The following is a 24,649-nucleotide window of genomic DNA, read 5'->3' as shown; positions in this document are numbered from 1 at the left end:
CTTTTCTACCTCCCAGGGTATTTAAAAGTGTGTAGAGGATCTTAATGTGTTCCTCAGAGCACAGAGGAGTTAAGCCTATTGAAATCAAGGGTCAAAGTCACATAATGAGGTTGAAATGAGGCCAGTTAGCTCCAGTTAAGTGCAGTGAACATGTATCAAAACAGAAGCTTATTTTGTACCAGTCAAGGCAATCAGTTTTCCTTTTGCTGAGAGATGCAAGTAGGATCTCTGAATTAATGAGTTAACCCTTAATAAAGGACATGTCTGGACCAGCTGGTCCTTCCCTGTGGGCAGTGGGACTGCAGGGGCCTGGGCATTCCCTCTGGCTAGTGCAGACTTAAACAGGTTGTGGGTGTTAAGAATCATTAGGTGCATAAATACAGGCATGAAGAAGCTTCACCTCCTGGGCTTGTTAATAAAGCTGAGAGAGGAATCTCTTGGAAGTTTTTACACTCAGTGAACTGCTTCATATCAAGTTATTTTAAGTGAGGACAGGAGGCTTTGATGACTCAAGTGACTGTTTTATAACCTGTCCAATTTCTGTTCCATTCTCCTTCCCTGTTCCCGTTTCAGTCCCAGGAAGAGCTGCAGGAGTACTGCAGATGTTCTGGGATTACCTATGTGGCTCTTGTGTCAGATAAAGAAGGGAGCCACGTGAAGGTGAGCGTGGGACCACAGGATGCTTGATGGTGTTTGAGATTTATAATCTAGTGTCCTACTTTCTTTTAGTTTTCAAAAAGTATTTAAGTAGCTGGAATTGGGGTACATACAGTTCCAGCTGCCAAGCAGTAGAAAGTTCTTCTGAAGAAGCCTGCTTTTTATCCCTCCCTAAATGGGCTGTTACTCACAGACCTCCTTTCTTCTAGGAAGTCCAGAAATTGGTGCAAACATTGCTTGGCTTTGAGTGATTGGCATCAGTATGTGGAAAAAGGTTGCTGTTGTCCCTCATTTCTTTGATGCTACAAAATTCATCTGCTGTCTCTGATCTTAGCAGCTGGCAGCTTTCCATGCTACCAGACTGACAGAACTAAAACATCCCTCTAAAAACCCCAGGTGGCTGCAGCAGCAGAGCCTGAACCACTCTCCTCATCTCTAAGGCTGGTCTGGAAAGGCTGGGCTGTGTCCCACGCCACAGGAGTGACCACCTGCCCTGCTCTGCAGCCTCTGCTCATGGTACCTTTTGAGAAGTTAGAGCTGTTGTTGATTCTGGGTGATTAGGAAGAAGGTGAATAATCCACCTGGTGGTTGATTACATTTTTTCATGCCTATTCATGTGCCATTTTAAGACTCAGCCATCTTAAGAACCACTGAACTGTACCACAGGTGAAGTCCTTTGAGAAAGACAGACAGACGGAGAAAAGGATTCTAGAATCTGACTTAGTGGAACACCTGATCCAGAAACTGAAAACCAAGATCTGTGATGAAAGGTGCAGCAGGTAAGGGGCATCATGCACCTGCCAGTGTAGATCACCCACATGAGAAAGGACTGCATGATGCTTTAATGGAGCAGGTTTAAGATGTGCTCAGTTAAACCTTGGTTTGATAGAGAGCTTTGCCTAATCCCTTCTGAGGGGAAAAGAAAGCAAAAGGCTGGGGTGTAGAGTTGTATTGGGATGAAGGAAGAGGCTGACTTCCCCAGCTGCTGCTACATTCAGATGTTAAGAGGTGTGCAGTGCTTGTCTTGCTCAAGTGCCACCAGAGCACCAGCGTGGTGTGGAGAACAGGACTGCTGCATGTGCCCCTTCCTGAGTAGGAGGCCATGCCCCTGTGTGCTGTGTGGTCAGAGAGTGAAAGCAGCAGATCCCTTTCCCTCTGAGGTAGTGTGGAGAGGGCTGTAATGGAGGTCTGGCTGTAGCACACCTGTATGCTGTGGGTGGAAGTACCACCTGGCAAAGAGCAGAGTGCACTGCACCATCCCATCATCCTGCCTTTGCTGAAGTCACCAACAGGAGGTAGCAGGGAAACTGCATGAGGCTGTGGGCACAGCTGTGTGCACCAGCAGTGTAGCTGTCAGTCACATCCAGCCCTGTGGAACTACAGAACCGTGCACACATCTGGATCCATTGCTGTGTGCGGATGTACTGGCAGCAATGGACAGATGTGGCCTGGGCACACCAACAAGGATTCCTGAACAGAAAGGGAATCAGTAAGCTGGGAAGGCCTTCAGCTGAGCAGTCTGTCAGGTGCTTGGTGCCTCCTGCCACCCACCCACCCTGCACTCTCCCTTCACTGGCCTCACCCAGTCTTAGCATTTAACTTTGCAACTAACCTGGTGTTTTGTGACAGATCTACAGGATCTAACAGAGGCTGTGAAAGAAAATTGCTCTTTCTGTTACCTTACTTGTAGCTCTTGAGAAGAGACTCTAGCCCAGCCCCTGTTTGGTAATGCTGAGATGCAGTGACTGTGCTAACCCTGGCAGAGTGCTTTGGTAATGAGTCCTGAATGTGGAGAGTGAAGGGATCCAAAGTAATTATTGAAAGCTTCTCTGAATGTGTGATCTTAAGTATAAATACCACTTTGATGCTTCAGTGTTACATGTGAGGAATTGATGATTAAATGAATGATTTGCAGATACAGATGTTTAGTATCCACAAAAATTGCTCCTAGGTCTGATTTTTGTCCTGTGATTTTGTCTGATTTCAGTCTGCTCTGCAGCTATGTGCTGGAGCTGCCCTTCAATTCCTGTATCTGTGGGAATGAAATTAGTGTGTTTGATAATCTGGAACCCTGTCTTGTTGCAGTATTTCTTCATCACTGTAAATTTGTTTTTCTGTCTCTCTTTATTTTTAGAGAAAACTCAGACAGCCTTTCAGTACCAAATCAAAAGGGATCATTTACTAATATTTCAGGTATTTAGTCTCTACCTACAGAACATAAAAAAATTTCTCTTCTTAAAAACTGTTTTATAAGAAATACTGCTGCAACCTAGTTAAAGGTCAGAAAAAAATGTTCTCTAGCAGTGCCTCTGGTCTGAGGCACTTCTGCCTCACCTCCTGCTGCTCCAGGCGACCTAAAGCTAACATTTTTCTGCAGACTACCAAAAGAGGTGCTCAGAACAACAGACAGACAAGCAGTCACTGACGCAGTGATTCAGGAGTGGGGAGAAGCCCAAACCCATGGCATTCCTAGCTGAGGAGAAGCTGGGTGGCATATGGTTGAAAAAGGAGGTGGCTTGGGACTGGGATTCTCTGGTTCTATGATTGCTACCGTGGAGACCCCTGCACTTGGGCCTGCTGTTCTTCAGTGAAAATGCCTTTACATTCTATCTACAGATGTTCCCCCCTCGATCTGATCAGGGGAGTTTGGGTGTAGATAACAACAATCAGTACTTGTGTGGCTCAAGCTGGCAGTGTTAATGCTTTGCTTAGGCACCAAGACAGTGTTTGGGGCTTGCTTTGAAAGAAACACTTTGGGCCCCCTCCTTGCATTAGGGCTGAGGCAGAGGTGGCCATGCTCAGCTATCACGCTGACTTTTATTTGTGTGTGTGAGTACCAGAAGTGGCAGTTTGGATTGCTACTCAGATTTCAGTTATTGTTAGCTGGGGGCTGTTTGTTTTGGCACTCACTCTTCTGTGGGATTGAGCATTAAATAGCTGCCTGGTTCTTGTCAGAGTTTTTTCTGTGAGCCATTGGGAACCTTTCCTGAGTTTCAGGGAACAGACACAAACCCCCAAATTTTTTAGTCTTGTCAACCAGTTCTTCCGAATCCTAAGGGAGCCGTTGAGGATTTCCCTGCATGTTTTGCTGTCCTCCATTCCTGGCTGGCTCTGGGGGTGTCAGCAGAGCCCTGCACTGTACAGATGCCAGCTCACTGGTGTTTGTGAATTTTCTGTTCTTGCTGCTTCTTGTCTAAAGGAAGTACATCAGCTAAGCCTGTCTGTGCATTTCAGGTGTGTTTGAACCCCATGGAACTGTCGTGGTGCCTAATGTTAGTGTGATAGCTCCAGAGAAGTTGTCTGCCAGTGCCCGGCGGCGTCAGGAGATCCAGGTACACTCACCCCAAATACCTGTCAGGAAGTGACCCTTGGAAGTTAAGGAATGGTAGAATTCACATCTTCACTGTCACCCAGCACACAAATGTGTCCTGCTGGTTCTTTATTATAAATAAACAGACTGCGAGCAACTGGTGAAGGCCAAGACCACCTGTTTGAGCATTCTGGATCTTGGCAATTGTGCCGTTGTAGCTCAGCCCTCATTGTACACAGACAGCAGAAATCTTGTTTTGGTAGGAGCCAGGCTTCTGGAATTGTCCTTTTTAATAAATGCTGATGGGTGTTAAAGGTGCAAGTTCAGCACACTTGGATTTGTACTCTATCTACATAGTTCATTATGTTGGCTCAGACTGAAGGTGTAAGAAGACATTACAGGTCTTCAAAAGTTCACAGAGCCTGGGCTGAAAGGTGGTGTTACAGCAATGGTGAAAGGATTCAGTGGGGCTAAAGGAAGGTCAGTTTGCTCATTTGGGATTAGTGGCTTCAACTTACTTAGAATAGATGGTAAAGCTGAACTGCAATCTTAGCCCCTTTTCAGGCCGAGTTGGGATGCACAACAGGAAAACCACCCTATAGAGTTCTCAGAACCCAAAGAAGGGGATTTAATTCTCTGAGCTTTGAGCCAAACAGAAGGTTTGACCCATGCTTTTGGGCTAGATTTCAAATCAGTAGTCCTTTTCCAGCTAGAGGTGAGTCCCTGTCTCCAGTGCCAGGCTCTGCTGTTCCTCTGATCTCAGCAAAGCAGAGGCAGTCTGTGCTGGCACTGTGACCTGCATTGCTCTCTGCTTCACTGCAGCACCAGAGTTAGTGAGGCTCTGCCATGGCTGCAAGAGTGGCACAGCCCCAGGCTCCTTCCTGTCTGCTCATCAGGGATTACAGTGGAATGGTTACTGAAAATGGGAATTGTAGTTTCAGTGTGATGCAGTTCTACCCTTGTGTTGGAGGCAGCCTCTTCTGTTACCAGCTGTGAGCCAGTGGTGTTCCACCCTGCAGCACAGAGACACATGTTTTACTTTTGCCCTTCTTTTGTGGCCAGGTGCAAACAAGACTGCAGACATTCCTTTCTGGGCTGCAGCAGAGAACCAGTGAGATCGAGGTCTTAGCAGTAAGTATTTGCCACAAGCCTCAACTTGTGTGCAAGTTCTGAGTTGGACTGGAGCATTCAGTTGCCCTCTGATGCCAAGTGAACCACGTTTGGTTAAAGGAGCCCCCTGGCACGTTTCTTCTGTAGCTGAATGCTGTGTGTTGGGCAGGTGCATGGAGCAGAATTGCAGTAGTTGGTTGTAGATGCTGCAGCTGTGCTGATGGCTGGGGGAGGTTTGATGGCTGGCTCCTGATAGATTTGCTCTTGCATTTAAAGCAGCACAACTTTTGTTTGTCTGTGGCCTATAGCCTTCACTGTGTCACAAAAGACTGTCCAGGGAACGTGCTGCCTGTTTGCCTGCACCTCTGGAACTTTCCCTGATGCCATCTGTCACCAACACTTTGTTTCAGATGCCTCAAACCATGGTCAGTTCCCAGCCCTGTCAGCACAGGTGCTGCTTTGCTTGCCTTCAGTGCAGCCAGTGCCTAGCTGGTAGAGTGCTAAGAGCACTGCTTTGCAGTCATTTCTTGGTGGTGTCTTTGCAGGTTGATCTGCCTAAAGCAGCGGTGATGCACTTCCTGTCCTTAGAGGTGAGCTACTGAGTACTGCCATTCAGACTCTTGACACTGCAGGATAAAGGCTGCTCTTGATGGAGTCCATTGGAAAGTGCCCCTCTTGGAGATCTTTTCCTTAAGGGAGTTTGAGTTAGGTTTTAAAACCTACTCCTGCCCAAGGAGTTTGACTGAGGCTGGAAAAATCCTGTCAAATGCTCAAGTTAAGCAGGATACCACAAGGGAGTCCTAAGCCAAAGCTCTGGGTTTTTCTTTTCCCCGAGAATACTTACGTGAAATTAGAGTTGATGCTCATTTTTAGAAACAAGTAGGCATTAAGGACAGTTTCAACAAAAGTGTTTCCTGAAGCTGTTAATGAAGGAGGGCCCAAAATCCAGAGGCAGTTGTCTTGGAGACAGAATCTGAGAAGGGAAGGCAGGATAAAAAGGGGATGCATGGCATTGACGCCTTTAACAGCTCAGACTGCTCCATGAGGAAGAGGAGCTAGCAAAGGCAAAACTCTTCCCTCCTCCAATGAAAGCAGAAGTTAGGAAGTCAGAAGCTGTTACTAGAGATGGCTGCTTCCCCACCCCCAACAGAAAACAAACTTGGGAATGGCATCCTGCCTGGAAGTGGACTCAGTGCTCTCATACCTTTTACCTGCTGCTCTCAAGCAGTGCTTCTCTGGTAGCCAGCCCCCATTTGAGAATACTTTATGCATACTCAGTCCACCCAGTCTGCCCAACTCATGGAGATAAATAGCAGCTTTCTACCTCAAAAAAACTAAAAGTACCAATGCCCACCATCAGCTTGTACCATTCCTCTTTGACCATCCTTACACCCCAGATTTCTTGCTTGTCCAGCATCATGAAACTGCTGGAGACCTTTCCATGGCTTCTGTCTTCTCATTGCTAAGCTGTGACAGCAACTGGGCACTAAGCTCCTGAGAAATCTGCTCAAAAATCAAAACTTCAAACTGAAGTTGCAGATGTTGTTTGTGTGGCTTTTGTTTGAAGGGTGTTCCGTGAAGGAGCACTGAAGTGAGTGCTCAGAAGCTGACTCCTGCTGGGGGAAGCATTTCTGTGGAGGGGATGGAAGCTTATGTCACAGTTCTTTGGCAATTGTTTTCCTCAGCTTGAAGGAGACAGACAAGCCTTTGATGCTACTGTGAGACAGCTGATGTCACGATGGCCAAAGCAGAGGTTTTCCTACTTGCAAGCAATCTGTGATGAGATCTACACCATCAAGATGGAAAGGAGGTACACATTTGTTAGGCTCTTCACGTGCAGAGCATGTCTGCAGTCCCTCTGTCCTGAGGAAGCTGCTCTTCACTTGCTCTCCCCTTCCCTACTCCTTGAGGTGAAAAGAAATAGCCAGTGTGCAGAGTTCCTTGAGTGCTGTGGGAAAAATTTACTCCTCATCTAGGCCTCACTTGTGGCAAAAGCAGTTCTTGGCCATGAGAATGCCTCATTTCTACCAGGCTTTGCAGGAACTCCCAAAACATTGCTGCTGTTCTTTGAAGCTCTGGTCAGATGAGTGGCAAACAACTCCATTCACTCAGGCATGCTGGGTTCCTATTGCACAGAGACCCACTGTCCTCACAGCAGGGACTCACCTGAAGCTCCTGAGCCCATCAAATTACTCCTGCTCTGAAGGAATGCAATGGGGATGTGGCACAGCTGGCAGCCTTCCCAGCTCTGAGCATGCACAGTGTGCTCTGCCAACATATAAAGCCTGCTCCCGATTTCTAAGCATAAGAAACACTTGGGTTCAACTTGTCCCCTTGTGCATTCTGCCAAGGAGGGAAAGGTCTGGGCACATCCTGTATGAAGCCTCAGCTCTTCAGCTGGGGAGTGGTGCAGTTCAGTGATTTCTGGGTGTTTAGGCACTGCTCTGAGCTTCATGGAGAGTATTTTCTTAACCCTGTGTTGAAGGTACCACTTAACTTTAAATACAAGTGGACTTGGACTGCTTTTTCTTAGCAGAGCTGAAGCAATTTGGGTACATCTCTAATACTCACTAAGGCAATTAGGCATGAAGTGAAACTTTTTTGTATCTGTGGCTTGCAAGGCTGGTCCCTTCTGTTGGCTGTGAAGGCAGCACCGTCCCTGGCCAAGGCTTCCTTCCCATTTTAGTGCCTGCACAGGGAGCGCTGCTTAGCCGAGAGCCTTTAGGTCACTGAGCAGGCAAGGTAAGTGGAGAGGAAGCCAAGCTTGCTCTGTTGTGACTCTGCTAGTGGTGCACTGCTGACTCTTCTTCTTCCTTCCCTCTGCAGGGTTCCTGCACTCATCCTGTACAGCTACCGTGACGAGTACAAGGTCCTGGTTTAGTGCCTGAAGCACCTCACATGGGGTGCCTCCACCAAGTGTTCATCAAAAGCTAACACTGCAAGGCAGGCAACTGCTGCCTCTTGACATGTCCAGATTGAGTTTCATGTGCAATACAAACTGCACATGGCTGTCCAAAAGCAGAGAGAAATATTTTGTGGGCAAGGAAAGTGCAAGGCTGCCTCCAGCTCTGCATGGTCAGGCAATACCTCCCCTCTGACAGAGGGCAGCAGCTGGGCAGCTCAGACCTGTCCCAGTGTCAGAAGGCCTTTGATGTCAACCTGCAGCAGCAGTGCCAGGAGAAACTCGATTGCAGGGCTAGAAGCTGGATTGTCTTCAGCTCTACCCAACTGGTTTACACTTCAGAAGGGTTTTTATTTAATAAAAGGTTTGGCTACTGAGCCTTTTGGAGGTCTTTGGTACAAAGGTCTAGTACAAGCTCCTTGTGTTTTGGGGGAAGTTGTTTTGGTGGTTTCGTTTGGGGATTTTAAGCTACTGTTTCAGTTTCTGAAAGGCAGTAGCTTTCCATCCCAGCTGCAGGCCTGCCCACCCCTCTGCTTCTCCTGCCTGTGCCTTCAGATCAGGCAGCAGCTTTCTGGCAGATGCAACAAGACCTGATACAGGAAAAGCTGGTTTCAGGCCTAAACCTAAACAGTAACCTGCATCTGCTAGAGGCACGCCCAAAGTACTGAGCTATCTTATTTCTCATGGGGTGTCAGATTAAGCCTGAAGTTAAAGTCATGGTACTGATGGAAATCTTCTTGATGCTAAACTGTACCACAGCCCCATCAGAAGTGAGGCTGAGCAAAGCTCAGTCCCAGCAGCCACAGTTACCTGTGCACAGCCATCATTCCACACCAAACTGCACAACCGTTCAGGATTTCTGCTGTTTACCCTCCCCACCTGGCACCTCCTGGTTAAAGAGCTGACCCCCACAGCAGTGCCTTTAGCACTGCAGGCTCACTGCATCAATCCCTACTTCCTCTGCCCTCTGCTTGTGGTGAAGAGGACAAAGCTCTACTATGTAAAGAAACTTTAAAGGCACACCAGAGAACTTGTGGGCAGTGTGAAAGCTGCAATGGCAACACAGCAGGTGGCAGCAGGGGAATCAATGCCAATGGCAGAGGTAGCCACCCCATCCCCAGCAGCTCAGCAAGACAAGCCACAGCCCAGTCCATTTCTCATTGTGTTTAATAGGAACAGGTCACCCTTTACATCTGCTCAGGGCAAAGAGCTGTTTCAGATGTGCAGTATGCGGAAACTGATCCCCAAAAGGCTGAAGCTCAGCTGACAGGAGCAGTTGTAAGCCCTGTCTGAAGGGAACACCATGCACAGCCCTGCCCTCCCCCCACCCTGAGCCAGGGTCAGCAGGGAGTGAGGGAACAGCTGCCTGGCTCTGCACTGCCAAATGTAGGCAGGGCTGTCAGAAGATGGCAGGGACAGGAAAACTCTGTTCCTGGGGAGGCTGGCATCCACTTTCCCTCCTGCTACTGAGGCTTAGCTGTAAAACTGGGCACCTGCCCCACCCCCCTGCTCCAGCCTTGCTTTACTCCTGGTAGCTGCATCTGGGTCACCCCTCAGACAGGTTTATGCTGCCCACTGGTACAACAGAAAGCAAGCAGCAGTCCCAGCACAAACCAGCTGGCAGGCTGTAAAGCAGGTTCAGTGAACTGCTCCTGCCGCACAACAGACAGCACCTTCTCCTCCGTTCAAACCAATCCTGACCAGAGCCCAGTTGTCCTTCTGGAAGGAAAACCAAAGTGGAAACAAAAAGAAATGGACTTTGCTTTGAGAGAGTGTCAAGTCTCTTGTAGGCACAGCAGGACACTGCTCCATCACTGTGTGGCTTTACTCTTCTTGTTTTTGCTTTTCTTGTCTTTCTTCTTCAAACCATCCATGTTGGCTCTCAGCAAATTTGAATATGCCTGAAAAACACAATTGGAAGCAGTGGAAGAACACAAGTGACAGCACACCAGAGGTGACAGCTCAGCCAGAACTGCTGGGGAGGGCAGCTACACTCTCCCAGCCAAGATGCTCATGCTCTGACACCCTGCACTGGAAGCGTTTGTGCAGAAAGTCACATACAAAACAACAGGTTTGGGCTTTGGTTTTGGTAGGGGTTGGGTTTGGTTATGTAACGCCTGCAAACAGAGGGGCAGTCTAAGGTTAATCTGCAGGGCAGGTCAGCTCCCAACCAGCCTCTTCTCAGCTGTCCAGTGGTCCCTACTGACCACTACCCAGGACCCACAGAAAAGGCAGATAGAAGGCAATACAAAACTTACCATCTGGAACTTATTTACTTCCTTTGAGCTCACCTATAAAAACAACACTGGAGGTTAAACAAGAAAGCACTGACTGCAGACCAGGTTATCAGCACCTGTTCAGCCAGCCTTCGTGGCAGTAGCTGGATCAGCTCAGTGGCTGTACTGACAAGGCAGAGGACTCCATTGACTGATGAAACTGAGCACACTCCTGACTCAATCACTGACAAAACCCTCTGGACTTCCTTGAGAGAACCACAGAATGGTTCGGGTCCTTCAAGGGACCTTCAAGATCATCCAGTTCCAATCCCCTGCCATGGGCAGGGACGCCTCCCACCAGCCCAGCTTGTTCGAGGCCTCATCCAGCCTGGCCTTGAATATCTCCAGGAAGGAGGCATCCACAGTGTCCCTGAGCAACCTGTTCCAGTGTCTCACCACCCTCACTGTGAATACCTCCCAAATCCCTCTGTTTCAAATGGGAAGCAAGTGAAAAAACATTCTAAGAAAGGTTTAATTTACTTGTAGGGCCTCAAAAATATGTTGAAGCCCAGATTCCCTCAAGTATTTCTCAACATTTTTCCTTGGGTTACATCACAAAGGAGACCTAAAGCCAGCTAAAGCCTTTCCCAATCTCTCATTCCAAGTAAACACCCATCAGGTTCTCAGCTTTTCCCTTTTCCTGAAACACAAATACTTTTCTGTAAATGAGGAAAAAAATAGGCATGCTCAGCAAGATTAAGCCTTGGAATTGTGAGCCTGCCTATGGCCACCATTTCTTGCCAGGAAAGAAGAATTCCTCTCCTGCCATTTCAGGAACATTCCGTTCTTCCCTGGGTTGTAAGAATATTCATCAGTTCCATTGAGGTCTACAGGAAACTACCTCTGTCACCTGAGGCTGGAGTATAGGTGTGCAGGGACCTCTCTTCTGCTTGGAACCACACCACTCATCCTGCAGATTCCATATCTGCCCACATCTCAACAAGCAGTTTCCCCCTTTTTTCCAAACAATTTCACCTGACTCAAAACACCTGCTGCTGCAGACAGGCAGAATCCCTTCCACTGCCCTGCAGTACCACCCAAGCAAAATCCAGTTCCGTCTACAGGGGGTCAGGGGTACAGCAGCCCATCCTCAGCTGTGTCTGTAGCTCTCATGGAATTCATGGAAAGACACGTTTCACTTGCCATGTGGGGCAGTAAATGAAAGCCAAGCAGAGTCACTCATTCTCCTAACCCAAAGCTGGCACTCACCACTGTGCTAATTTTCTTCTTCCCATCGGTCGCTCGTAGGAGACATTTGTTGTCTGCTGGCTCAAAGGTTTCTACGTGGCCCTTGCGTGGCACTGGCTTTGTTCTCCCATCGTCTGCATTGGAGCACAGAGAGCATTTATTCAGCAGCACTAAACCACCCTGCCTCCTGCTCAGGAGCCCTGTGCAGCACTGCAGAGCTCCTGGCTGTCTGAGCTGACACTGCTGCTGCACCGCTCAAAGACCCCTTCCTTTGCAGCCCCAGCATCTGGTCCATAAATCGACTGCCAGGAGGGTTCAAACCCCTGCCCTGAGAGCTGCTGCTTTAAATGCAGCCCTGCCAAACTACAGGCCTGCACACTTGACTCCTTAAGCAGTCCCAGCTAGCCAGAAACCAGAGAAACAGCAACACTGGAAGTCTCCTTTTACAGAAATCTAAGGCATTACAATTATTGTTTAATAATGATAAACTCCTAGTCTGTATTTGAGACTGTAGGAAATACTTTCTTCAAAGTTCTCAGCACTGCAGCTCAGAGGACCGATTTTTCCACACTGTTTTTCCATCTGTTTTTCAGATGTTCTGAATTACAACAGCATCTTTTAAATACATGCTGACAGCTCTACTGTTGATTCAGAGGAACATGCCTTCAATCCAGTAACAGACTTAAAACTTACATTTCTTCAGCGTTATGAAAACGCTCCCCGAAGTTCTGCACTTCTGAAAGAGTCTGGTAAGCTCTGTCAGGAACTGCAAGAGAACAGAGAACCCCATCCGTGGCTGAAGACCATCACACAGGCGTTTATTTCTTCTCCCTGTGCTCCCCTCGCTGGCAGGGGAGCAGCCCCCGTCTCGCTCTGCCGCCGCCGTTACTGCAGGCCCGGCCCTCCCAGTTCCGCGAGAACACTCACCGTGGAAAGGGGAGCTCTCGAGTTTACCCAGGATAAAGCCACAGGATAGGAAGTCCCGGCCAGGGACGGCCGAGCCCAGGGCTCCGACTTCCGAAAACGAGGCCTAAGGCCCCGGACCCACCGCGGCCCCAGCGTTTCTGGCCTACCCTCCTCCCTCGCCCAAGCCACCGGCACCACGATGCTCGCTGCGCGTTGCTCCCCTCCCCCGCGCCGCTCCGAGGCCGCCGGGGCAGACCAGAGAAGGGCCCGGCGGGGCCCCCTCCCGCCTCAGCCGGCGGCGGACACTCGGCAGCGCCCACAGGCCCCGCGCGGGCGCCCCACCTGCTCGCTCTCCAGCAGCACCATCCTGCACGGCCGGAAGCGCCGGGCGCGCGCACGCCACGGCACGCCACGCGGGGCCCGCGCGGGAGACCACGCCCCCTCCAGCCGCTCACCCCTCTAGCAGCGCGCGGAGAGCCTCGCGCACAGTGGGCGGAGAGTGATCGGGCCCTGCCCGCGCGGGAAGAGCCACGTCGGCGCCGTGCGGTCGGTAGCGGCCGCGGGTAGTGCGCTGGTGCCTTGCGCCTCTTCCTGCGTGTCCTGACCTGTACCCTGTCCGGGGCGGTTGGGAAAGGCAAGCCCCGGTGGGCTCTGCTGGCGCTGCGGCCGCCGCCGTTGCTCAGCGCCCTTTGTTACACCACTCAGGGCTCGCCGCTACCGGTCGCACTGCGGGGATTTTCCCCGGCAAACGACTCGGGCGCTGGCCTGGAGGAGCAGCACCGGGATTCCGGATGCTTAAACACTGCGGCAGGCCTGTGGGTGCTTCAGCCAGGATCGGTGGCGCCTGCGAGTCAGCCGCGGCGCTGCCGCGAGTGGCTGCGCTGGGCCTGCCGAGGAGCGGGGACGCTTCGCCGGGCGCCGCAGGAATGGCAGGATTTGGGGGGGTGGGGTGGGTCGTGTCATAGGCCAGCTCCTACTGCCGTTCATCGGAGTGGGTGCCGCCGGCCGTGGATGCCTCCGTGTCCCCCGGCAGGGCGGGGAGTTGCCACCGCAGCGCTGCCCCTGGCGCTCACTGACAGGGAGGTGCGGCAGGGCTCCTGGCGACCCTGGCAAGAACTCGGACACTGAGCCACTAAGGAACTCGCCCTGCTCGTTCAGGAGCTCAGGCCTGCAGCCCAGCCAGAGCCGCAGTCCCTTCCTGCGCTGCCGCTCCCGCGGTGGGGATGTTGCTTCACCTATCACACAGCACTGCCACAATCGGTTTGGTCACTCCTGGGGTCCCTTCTCGAGTGCGATCGTGGTCGGCCCTTTGCAGGCTGAGCGAGGGGCAGCAGAGGGTGCTGTGATTGCGCACACAGGAGTGGAACAAGCCTGAGGAACAAGGAAAGCACTGCCCCAGGAAAGGTCATCCCAGCGCGGGCCTGGCTTACCAGAATGTACCAGTTTGTTGTTTCCATTGTGGTGGATGCGCAGGAGGCGCAGAGGTGTGACACTGCCTTTCCCTGGCTGTGGATAGTGTTATCCTCCTGAGGGTTTTGCACCTCTCGCAATTGTTTTTGGGGGGGAAAGACTTTGGAAAAATAAATTTTATTTTCTCATAAAACCCAAAGTGAGGAATTTATGTTAAGTCTTCTGAAGATGGGCGTTGTAAGGGGACAGCAGCACTGCTGTGACTGGAAGGACTGACAGGCCGGAACCTCATACAGCTGCAGAAAGTGATGGTCCCTTCCCCTAGAAACTTGCAGTCGGTGTCCACAGTCAGTGCAGGCAGGTGGCTGCAGGGAGTCATTGCTGACACTTCCTTAACCCTGCCTGTTGCTGGAGCAGTTGTAACAAACTCCAAATGACAAGAGATTGCTTTGTCAGAAATCAGAGAAGGGTGGCTCTGGAGGAGGAGGATGCATTATTGTGGCAATTTTTATAGGTGACTTGTGAAAGAAGGGCAGAAATGGGAAAACTAAATCAACACGCTCCCATGTCGAAGGTACTATGGTCACAGACACTGAGGCAGAAGTGCATTTCCACCCCTGCTTACCAAAAGAAGGTGGTGGTCTCATAGCTGAAATACAGGGACTGCAACTGTCACCTGAGTCCTGATTCTTGAACTCAGCACAGGAGGCTCATGTGGCCTTGAACTGGTCTCCTAACTTCTGTACCACTGCTCTTCAGTAACAATGGGGAAGGAGCTGTGGTTATTCTTGTGCCTTTTAGGGAAGAAAAAGCATCACTGCCCATGCAGGGAGCACTGTGTGGGCTTTTACCCCTTCTTCACAAAAATCTGGACCCTCTCTTAGGAGTTATTTTTGTTGCTGGGGTGTGCCATGGGGATGCTGTGGGCACAGCAGTGCCCACTGCAGTGCAGCTGAGGTACTGAGAGAAATGTGGTTACAGTGTCCGAGAGTGTGCAGAGGTAGCAGGCATCTGTTTGTCTGGGACACTCCTTGCAGGAACCTATAACGCAAAAGCTGCTGGTTCTGCTGTGTGCTGGAAGAAGGGACAAAGGGGAAACCACTGGGAAGAACTCCGGAGTTGCACCAAGTTTGCTTTTTTTCAAATCTGTTGTTTTATCAAGCAATTTCTCTAAAGATCTATCTGTCTCAGTGCTAATAAAAGTGGCTCTGCTGCATTGCTGAATTTATTTCCATAAGAAAGGATTCTTGTTAATATGTGTGTGTAAGCTTATCTTCCTCATCTTGAAGTTGTTTTTCAAGCCAGAATGTTACCATTTAATTGGATGAGAAGCCTTCATCCTAACTTGCAAACAAGGTGAAAATGGAATATTTTAAATGACTCTTCTCCAAAAAATAGATGGAGCAGGGGAATGCTGACACTGCTTTACTTTTGCCAAAGGCTGCCAACACTGGGAGGGAATAAGCTGTTCAGCTGGCGAAAAAGTGCTGAACAAACACTGAAGGAGCTAAAGGGATACGCCCAATCATGATATACTCGCTTTTCACTCTGCCTCCTGCCCTGCTCTAGTGCCTTTCCCCTCAGCCCCTGCCCTCAGAACGAAAAAGAGGGGTGGGGGTAGAGGGAAGAAGGAAAACAAAAGGGAGGGGGGAATCCAAAATAAATCAACAAAACAGATTGGCTAAAACGGTAGCAAGAGGAATTGGTGGATCCTGAGAGTTGGCAGGGGCATTAATATTTTGTAACCTGATCTGCCATGTGACTAGAGCCAGGCAATAAAATTAAGTCTCCTACCAGCCCTCCTGTTTGCTCAGCTTTATTATATGGTGTCAGTAGAGAACTACTTCTCCTTTTTTTTTTTTTTGGCAAAAATTGAGCAAATGAAGCCACCTGAATCATTAAATCCTGAAGGAAATCTGGCAGAGAACTGGAGGAGGTTGCTGCTGCACTTCCAAGTTTTCCTGGAAGCAATGCACGTACTGAAGAGAAATGGAGAAGGTGAAACCTTCTCCTCTCCTAAACGTGGTGGGAGGAGCAGGAAGCAGAAAAACACAATTATTAGAAGCAAATTAAATTCCTGTTCAGCGTTAGTAGAAGTTGGCAGAGCTCAGCTTGCGTTCACTACGAAAGGTTCCACCACACCACTGCGCTCCAGCGTGAGCACGGAGATAAGTGCGGGTGTGCGCACCGCAGCGCCCAGGCTGAGTCAATAGCAGGTAATGGCCCACAGCTCACAGCTGGATCGTTCTGCCAAGTCCCTTTGAAGCACACCAAATCAAAGTGTAGCTATGCAGAGGAGCGAGAGCAAGCCCCGGCGGCAGCATCCTCCCTGCTCTGCCGATCTGACATTAGCGTTGTGAGAGCCGCGGTGCACAGTGCAGCGCCCGCATGGCTCCGCCGCAGCCGGGACGAACGGGCAAAGGCCTTCCGGAGCCAGCAGTTAACAGCGGCTGCTTGGGCAGACTCTGAGCCCTGGAAGAGCTACCAAAACATCGTTGTACCAGGAAAGTAGAGAAGACCACTTTTATCAGGAGCAAGACGTTGATGCTTTCTCCTAGCACTATGTGGATTGCCAACAAAACAATCAGCAGGTTGCTGGGCTACAAGTGAAGATCAGTCCCAGGATCAGATCTTAACCTTCTTTGTAAGTGGTCCTTGTGAAAACAAAAGAAGGGACGGTGATCAGAGAGCTTCTGAACAGAGAGAGAGGCACAAAGTGGTGTTACTTGCCTGATCAGCCATGAAAAATAGAGAAGCTCTGAATATCTTACAGATCCAGACAGGGCATTTTAGAAGGAGCCTTGTGAGACCCGGGTATGCCACCAGAAAGCCGCTGAGCCCCTGGGGAGAAGGCAAACTTCCAAAGAGAAGCTCTCCGCAAGGAGCAGGAGGTGTTCTCTTATGCCTGAGGAAGCAGTGTATGTACCCTGAGCTCTCTGCTAACCAGTTCATCCCAGCCAATCCCTTCTGTTCCCTTCAATATTATGCTTTATTTACACCAAATGACTTCCAAAGATAGGTTTAGTGTAAGCTGGAGTCCAGTGGGCACTGGCTGGCCTTGTGTAACAGCAATGTTAATGTTTATTTATATTTTGTGAGGAAGACCAGGAAATGGATATAAATACACTTGTTGAAGGTCCAGTGCACCACATTACTGCTGTAGTGCAGTATTGTCTGGAGTGAGATGCAAAAGGATTCTCTGGTGGGAAAGGGCTTTATGGTTTTGAAGTACTGTCCAGATTTTAGAAAGCTTCTCTGTCAGGGAGGGTAAGGGATGATTAAATACTGTACTGTGTCTTACATGTGCTCAGAATGGTTTGCTGACAAGCCCTCAGCTCACCAAAAGAAAGCAGCCCAGATGTAGGGTTGGTTGCCTGTACCCCTGAAGGTGCTCTCTGGGGAAATCCTGCAGCACAGCTCACCCTGGGGATGGTGCAGCAGGGAGTGCCTGCCTATGGTGCCAGCTGTGAAATGAATCCATAGCTAATGCTGCATGCATAACACACTCTGGGAACAGTGACACCAAAGAGGGAACTCCCAGAGTGTGAGGAAGGGCTTTAGGAGAGGCAACGGTGTGTCACCTCAGGAGAGACAGCAGTGTGTCACCTCAGGAGAAACAGCAGTGTGTCACTTCAGGAGAGGCAGCAGTGTTTCATCTCAGGTTTGCTGTTGAAGGACAGGGCAGATGCCCTGCCCAGTCTCACAGATGCCCACGGCCAGTGCAAAGCACTGCACTGAAATAGTCAGATAAGAGACTGATGCAGTGTGGGCATCTTGTGTTTTGAAGGTACCTTTGTCCTGCTAGCTTTCAACTGTGAGCAGAGCAGAGGGAAGTGGCAGAACAGCCTGTTCTGAAGGAGTGCACCTACAAGGTGATGCAGCTGAGCTGCCCTGTCCCTTCTTGCTGCCACTCTCCTCCTGCAGCCTCTCTGGTTCTCCATCAGTGGCTGCCTGCTGCTGTTCACAAGAGACGCCACACTGACCACACCTTGTGAAGCAGAGACTGCGTGGCCAAGAACACTGCACCTGTGGCAGGATGAGTCTTTCAAAGTGACTTAGCAATAGCATCAGGTTTGAGCCCAGATTAACGTGACACTCCTAGATACCAACCAAAAGTATCAGGCCAGGCTCCCATCCTTACAACCCAGAGACACCTACTGTGGCTTTCTGTTCTCCATGTCCAAACTTAGAGTATCATGGTAATTATTCTTCATATTATTTGTTCCTTTTAAACCTAATGAATTCAAATTGTTCAGGGATGTGAAATGAACTTTCAGTGTACAGCCCAAGCACTTTTGGAGGGCTACTCACATGGCAGACCTTGGCCTGCCTTTGAACTAGGAGTAAGTTTTGCAAGGCATTCAGGTTCATTCAACTTTGGGCTATGGACTTCCAAACAAGGGACTCAAAGGCTTTCTGAAAATAAACTATCAAGTTCTTCATCCATGCAATCCCACTGGCAGCAGTACAGCGATGGTGGTGCACAGGAGGTCAGACTTTGGGAGCTGTTAATGTAACTCTGGGTTTGGAGCTGTGAACTATAAACCACGACTTCATTGGGGTTAAAACTGCTGTTATCTTTAAACCAGTTTTGTGATATGAGCTTTCAGTATGGTTTCAGTGGGTCTTTGTAACTCACCTGTGAACTCCAGTGGTGCAGGATCAGCCCTGTACAGTCTGATGCACCTTCTGGGTGCTCAGGGAATTCTGTTTCCCAAGCCTCACAATTCCTCTCTCCAGCAGGCAGAGGGTACATAGTCATCACTTCATTTCGTATGGCAGATTTCTAAGCAGACACAGAATGTCTGGGTAAGAGCTGTGCAAAGCATCAGGGAGGTAATTAAGTTGGAGCTCAAGAGTAATGAGGTGACAGAGATTGGGTTGGGCATCATTTCTTTCATGTTGATGTGTCCTACTTTCAGAAACACAGAAATGCAGTGGTGAAAAATTTCCACCAGACATTCCCAGCGAGGTTACAGATGATTTTTTTCTATGTAAGTATTTAAGAGACAGAATGAAGAATATCACACCATGTTAAAAAAAAAACACCACCACAAAACCAACTCAATGGGAATTCTAGGTCAGTCGAATGTCACCAAGGAGGACAATGTTATCCTTGATATCAGAGAATGCCAGGGAATATGTAATTAGGAAAGGAGCCAAGAGGTCTTTGCTATCCTCCGTTTGCAGTCTGCTCACAGAGACAGAGACAGTGGGTACTCTCTTGATACCCTGAAGTGCTGCTGTCTCAGAAGAATAGGGTCACCATCACCTCACCAGAGCTGTTTCCTGCCTCCACTGAGGCTGCCCAGCAAGGCGAGCCATGGCTGGACTCCTGAGATTTGAGGATCACAGCAAGCTGCAGTGCTTGTAAAACAGTAGTTTCTTCACACCTCGAGTGAGGATGTCTGATACAACAGCCAACAAAGAGGCACAACAAAGGGACAATGAAGTTGGTTACCAGATGAGTGAGGTGACCGAGATTGGCTTAGACATTATTGCTCTCGTTTCCAGAAGCCCTAATTTTGGAAAAGCAGAAACAGTTTTGATGGTTACCACCAGATATTTCCAGTATGACTCTCTGGTGAGAGCTGCCAAGCATACTTGTTCAGGCTTTACCGGTATTCCTTGCTCTTCCCTAATGCTGCTCCAAATGTCCAGACACTTTCTAGGAACAGGGTGGTGTGGGGAGGCTGCTGTGTGCAGCCAGCAGCTGCCCAGGGCTCTCTGGGTCAGCGGCTGGAGGAAGCGGTTTCCTGTTTTGCTGGTGCTCAATGCCACTTAACAATAGGGGGAAAGAAAAAAACTGCAGGATCTAAGCAGAGCAAAACTGTTTGTGACATGAGCTGTCCGCCTGTTTCCCCCACCTACCCCAGCCACCCCCCACCTCCTGCACCCACCCTGGCCAGGGTAGCAGCACAGAGGGGGCAGGGGCAGAGGCTGAGGCAACCAGGGCTCAAGGCCACCTCTGCCACATGAACAGCCTCCATCTCTTGGCAGCAGGTCTGAAAGAACAGACTGAGCATTGCTAGTTTGTATCTTTGCTCCCTAAGAGGGAACATGAGATCCATGTGCAGCACTTCTGGAGTGTCAATGTCAGCAAGAGGCACTCAGGCCTTCTTACCACACCTACAGCATTTTGTTTGTCTGAGGAGATGGTTTTCAGCACTGTCCTGAGATAAGCATTTCCAGCAGTGGTCAGTTCATTAGGGTGGGAACAGCACTGGTGGAGATTCCTCACTCTGCCTTTCTGAATGATGTCCTTCTCCTCTAATGGCTTGCTGGGTGCCAAATCCTTAATCCACTCTTATCAGCTCACAAAGTGCTCTTATTCTCCTACTCCCTTCCTACTGCCTACATGCACAGGCAGCATCCCTTGCTACCACACTGAAGTTTGGTTCTGGTGATCTCTGTCCATACCTCAATCTTACCTCACTTACTGGCCTCACTTTCTGACATCGGGGGTTGCAGGGGCAGCTCTGTGAAGCAGACTCAACTCCCCATTGCCACTGCAACTAAAGTTGCTCAGAAACAGGAGGCACAGGTACTCAGACTGTCATCTGAGTTTGTTGCTGTCCCTGCCCCTTTCTTTCTGCCTCCCCCTCTGTTTCTGAATACATGCAGTCTTCAAAAGCACAGAGAGCAGTAGACAGGAGCCCCAGGCAGACTGGCAGTCACAGGCTCTTTCTTAGAGCTTAGGCTGTGGAAATCCCAGGTGAGTCAGCCCTGCTTGCAGCAGCAGGTAACCCAGCCACTGCCAGTCAGGCTCAGGAGCACTCAATGCAACCCTGTCAAGGAAATTCTGAGAAGTGGAGGTATTACAAATGCAGCTCCTTTGTTATTGCCTGTAGCCTTAAAAAGCTGTGGCAATGGAGTCCTACAGCTCTTGAAAGTTCAAGAGAGTCATTGCTTAAAGATAAGGCATTGGAGTTTTGCACTAGATTTAAAGAACAACCTGCCAGAAACCTCCACAGTGAAGGACTTCTTTCGTGTACAGTTTCTCCACTCCTCTCCTCTCCTGAAAATTCACCTAAGAATCCCACCAGTTGGCTTATGGTTTGGTTGGGTTTTAGCCAAGTTGTGATGAGGTTCTAGTGCCAGTACAAAGCAGTACTTAAACCACCAAGGGCACGGTGAAGTTTTGCCAAAGAGCTTAGTCAGTGAGACAGTCATGCAGGGCATCTATCATGCTGAAAGCCAGCAGTGTTTTATCATCATCGGTACAGAGCAGGAGAGCTAGAGCTCCATTGAACTCCAGTGGAGGAAGAATGCTTTAGGCCTTTATGCAGAACATCACAAAAAAGAAACAAACCCTCCAAAGGATGCTAGGCTGAGACTGGCTTCATTGGCACCGAAGGTTTGCCTGACATTATTTTGCATTTGAGGGATGATGTTCTCTCACCTTCAGCTTTCCTTCCCTTGTTTTCCAGGCCACACTGAAGAGTGTCATCACCACAAGTGTCTCAGAGGGCACCTGTCACATGTGTTTGTGTAGCCAGGCCTGCCGTGTGCAGTTTTGTGCTGTTCAGGGAGAATGAAGAGCAGTGGCACGACAGCTCCACGTGCAGCAGCAGTGCCTGGAACGGTGTGTGGCACTCAGTGCTGATAGGACAAGTAAATTACCAGCTTAGAGGAAGATAATCAACATAGGAAACAACATGCTTATTCAGCAAGGCATCAAATGCTCTCTCAGGTGCCTGTTACTCCTGCTGGACCTGTTCTGTTGTTCCCACTGCATCACTGCCCTGACCACCCTGAACATCAATCTTTCACTCCTCATTACACACTCAGCTATGAGCTGCAGCACAGGCTCACTCTATCCTGGAATTGCAATATGTAGCTGTGCTATAAAATCTAGTATGTCTAGGGGTCAGACTCAGAAACAAATTAATTAATTGCACTTTCTCCACTTGTAGGCTAAGATAAGATTTTGGTTTTGCTGCTTTTCTGTATAAGGCTCTGCTTTTGCCCTAAACCAGATGGCCTGCTGGAATAGACAGCTTGTCAGCAAGAAACTCTTGGTACAGAGGCGAGCAACAGGCAGTTTATCATCACAGAGCACCTGACTATCAGTATTATAAAGTTATCTTTTGGCAGAGAAGTCTTGGCAGCAAACAGCTTCTTCAATCCAGCCGAGATTAGCAGCTCTGTACCCAGCCAGGGCTGCAGTGGCAGGTCAGGATCTGGGTGCGTGTCGCTGCTGGGGGACCCATCCCTCCCACCACCGGGGGGCACCCACTGGGGGTGCTCTTCCACTTGACAAAGGCAGCCCTCCCTGCCCTTCAAAAGGCACCCAAACTGCAATGCTTGATTACAGTGAAGTCACAGGAGCGGTCCAAGGGCAAAAGCCAGAGCAGCCTGTGGAATGCCTGAGCACGGGGCTGGAAAGAGCAGGTACTGCAGGGGCTGAGAGGAGAGCTGCTGTGGTGGTGCAGCGGGGCTGGGTTACTGCCAGCATCAGGCACGCCTGTGTAAAACAATGGTTCCCTTCCCAGAGCTCTCGCGGTTTAAGTGCCTTACATAAGACAAGTGTACTCCAAATCTCAGTGAAAGCTGCCATGCACTCAAAGGCAAGCTGGGGAAGTCCCTCTCTGCAGAATGAAGGTCCCATCTTCCTGGGTGAAGACATGTATCACTTTCCTCTTCTTCACTGTTTTGCTGCTGGTTGTAAGCTACAAAACAAACTCAGGATTTCAGGGAACATTCAGTCTGTAGCTTGTTCTCAGCTGATCCTGTAGCAGGGAGTGAGTTCCTGGCTGATTCACGAGCAGTAAAAATAAACACAGTCTGGGGGAGGCAGGGAGGAGGGAGGGAGACTGGTGGGTATGGAGGAAAAAGTAGGAGCTACAGCAGCTGGTGTTTTCTTTGCTGGTTCTTTTCAGAGGATTTAGGCAGGTTGGAGATGTAAGTGATTAATGGAGAATGATAACACCTCAGCCCCCTCCTCCTCCTCCTGGAAGGAACACGAGTCTTTATGCCTATTGCTGGTCTCTTGGCTTTAACCTTCCCAAGATTTACACCCTGCACCCACTGCAAGGGGCTGAGGCCTGACACATACTGGGTGCATTAACTGCATGCTCTGCAGTTCTGACTGGTGCTTCAGTTTGTCCTCAGCATTTGGAAATGCTGCCCTGAGACTTCCCTGTGGGGCTGACCAGAGGGGAGACAAGGAACGGCCACACAAAGTTGAGAGTGGCTTTTTTTCTGTGCCTAGAGGAAAGGGCACAGCTACATGTTGCTGAACCCCAGTAAAACGTTCCACAGTGGCCTCCAAAGCCCTTTGGGGAAGAGTGGGTAAGGAACAGATGTCCTTTTCTGTTCCTTCTTAGGTTTGTCCACTGCTTTGCCAAGCTCACGCAAGGCCCCCGCCCTGGGCTCTGCTCACGGTGATCCTATCACCTCATGCTGCCTGGTTGAGGACTCTGCTTTCCTCTTGCATTTCTTGTGCTGGAGAAGAGCAACTGGCAGAAGCAGATGGGCAAACATGCACGCAAAGCTTCTACCACTAATGAAAAGGAATTGCAACAGAAGTCACAGAAGTTCTGTGTTGTAACTTAAGGAATGAGATTCCCATCAGGAACTGCATAAGACAGAAATGAAGGTTTGTCTTAAGCAGGGCCGATGGACACATAGAGTTAATAATCATGACAAAATGCTCAGGAAGCTGAAGGGAGGGGTCTCATCAACAGAGAGGACTAGTGGAATATCAGGAAAAAGCCTGGTGCCTGCAGGAATTCACAGCATAGAAGGGCATACAGCTAGGCAGCAGGAGCTCCTGATGGGAAGACAGGGACACAGCGTTTGGAGGAACAGTGAAGAGCACAATGTAGTCACCCATGTCAGGGTCAGTGAGGCACTAGTGTGACACAGCCAGGAAGAGCTAAAAGCAGTCACAGGATGGATGAGACATGGGGCTGAGACTGTGCCAGGCAGCATCAGAATGTCAGCACACAGCACTTGTCACCCATCTGTACAAGAAAGGCAGACCAGAACCACTATGAGTAGGGAAATGAAGAATCCGGCCTAGAAGACCATAACAGAAACTGCTTTATACAGCAAGAAACCCACAAGAACAGGTGAGCAGGGGCAGGAACCTTTGCATCTGTCAGAGGAGGAAACAACAGGGACAGAAATGCAATGAAACTAAAGCATGACTTTAACACAAGAACTAGGTGGTATAAAATAGGGACATGGGGAACAGGCTCATATGAAAAGTGTCAGTTGAATTTAGCAAGGGGAAATGGAGAGCAAGCTTAGAATGGAGCTTCACAAATTATTAAGAATGTTTTATGATGTGGAAGGCCCAGTCAGACCCCTCCCATCTAAAGTCTTGGTGTGGACTTCACAGATGCATTGGCATTAGAAGCAGCATTGGGTGATTCAGTTTTTAATGATCAAGACTAGACCCTGTGAAGTACTGGGATGAGAACTAAAACCTGTTATAGCTTGGGCCCTGGCTGCAACCCACACCAAGGCTGAGTGTGGCTAAGGGAGAATAAGGGCTTTGTTACCTGACTGTTGGCTGGTAGCTTCCCTGAAAAATGAGCTACTGTGCAGCTCCTCATGGGTGGGTTTCTGTCATGAAGTCACCACTACCAACAGTGGTTGTAAGGGTTGCAGGCAATCTTCCTGGAGATGCCAGCAATGCCTGGAAAGGGAGAGCGAAGCAGCTAGGAGCTGGGTGCAGCGCAGGGGAGGGTGGAAATCATGCAGCCATCAGCAGATGTCACCTGTCCAAGCAGAGAGAATGACCCAGGCCTCCTTGACTGCCAGCAAAGCACTTTTTCATTTGGCTTCCCAACTGAGAACACAAACCAAGACCAGGCTGAAGAGCAGTGGCCTCTTAGTGTCCCATGGCTGGTGGTGTCTGCCATGCTCTCCATGCTCACA

General features: G+C 49.6%; 2 protein-coding genes across 3 annotated transcripts in view; one reads left to right on the top strand and one right to left on the bottom strand.

Annotated features, from left to right (window-relative positions):
• Positions 1-8,274, top strand: part of EIF2AK4 (eukaryotic translation initiation factor 2 alpha kinase 4) — a 38,848-nt gene extending 30,574 nt beyond the window's left edge. The window contains exons 32-39 of the mRNA XM_054400782.1: positions 574-660; positions 1,324-1,436; positions 2,792-2,850; positions 3,892-3,989; positions 5,030-5,098; positions 5,623-5,667; positions 6,763-6,887; positions 7,904-8,274. Coding sequence (XP_054256757.1) covers positions 574-660; positions 1,324-1,436; positions 2,792-2,850; positions 3,892-3,989; positions 5,030-5,098; positions 5,623-5,667; positions 6,763-6,887; positions 7,904-7,958 — 651 coding nt within the window. The 3' untranslated portion in view covers positions 7,959-8,274. The remainder of the gene's footprint in view (positions 1-573; positions 661-1,323; positions 1,437-2,791; positions 2,851-3,891; positions 3,990-5,029; positions 5,099-5,622; positions 5,668-6,762; positions 6,888-7,903) is intronic.
• An 864-nt stretch (positions 8,275-9,138) lies between these two features.
• Positions 9,139-12,738, bottom strand: SRP14 (signal recognition particle 14). Of its 2 annotated transcripts, XM_054400429.1 has the most exons (5): positions 12,692-12,738; positions 12,137-12,209; positions 11,465-11,577; positions 10,238-10,270; positions 9,139-9,880 (listed from the first exon to the last, which is right to left on the bottom strand). In XM_054400429.1, exons 1-5 carry the CDS (start codon positions 12,713-12,715, stop codon positions 9,791-9,793), a joined length of 333 nt encoding a protein of 110 aa, XP_054256404.1. In that variant the 5' UTR covers positions 12,716-12,738; the 3' UTR covers positions 9,139-9,790. The 2 variants fall into 2 exon arrangements, with proteins under 2 accessions (XP_054256404.1, XP_054256405.1); XM_054400430.1 differs by lacking the exon at positions 10,238-10,270.
• Positions 12,739-24,649: the final 11,911 nt, after the last annotated feature.

The sequence above is a fragment of the Indicator indicator genome, chromosome 4 (assembly GCF_027791375.1).
Source record: "Indicator indicator isolate 239-I01 chromosome 4, UM_Iind_1.1, whole genome shotgun sequence".
Taxonomy (NCBI): Eukaryota; Metazoa; Chordata; class Aves; order Piciformes; family Indicatoridae; genus Indicator; species Indicator indicator.
The sequence above is the reverse complement of the archived record's forward strand: the minus strand, read 5'-3'. Positions and strand labels throughout refer to the sequence as shown.

What these genes read in the sequence shown, in the direction of transcription:
- SRP14 (XM_054400429.1), bottom strand. Translation starts at nt 12,715, where the DNA reads ATGGTGCTGCTGGAGAGCGAGCAG. An exon ending in TTTCATAACGCTGAAGAAAT is followed by an intron (nt 11,578 to 12,136) that starts GTAAGTTTTAAG and finishes GCTCCAATGCAG; the next exon opens with ACGATGGGAGAACAAAGCCA. An exon ending in AAGTAAATAAGTTCCAGATG is followed by an intron (nt 9,881 to 10,237) that starts GTAAGTTTTGTA and finishes TGTGTTTTTCAG; the next exon opens with GCATATTCAAATTTGCTGAG.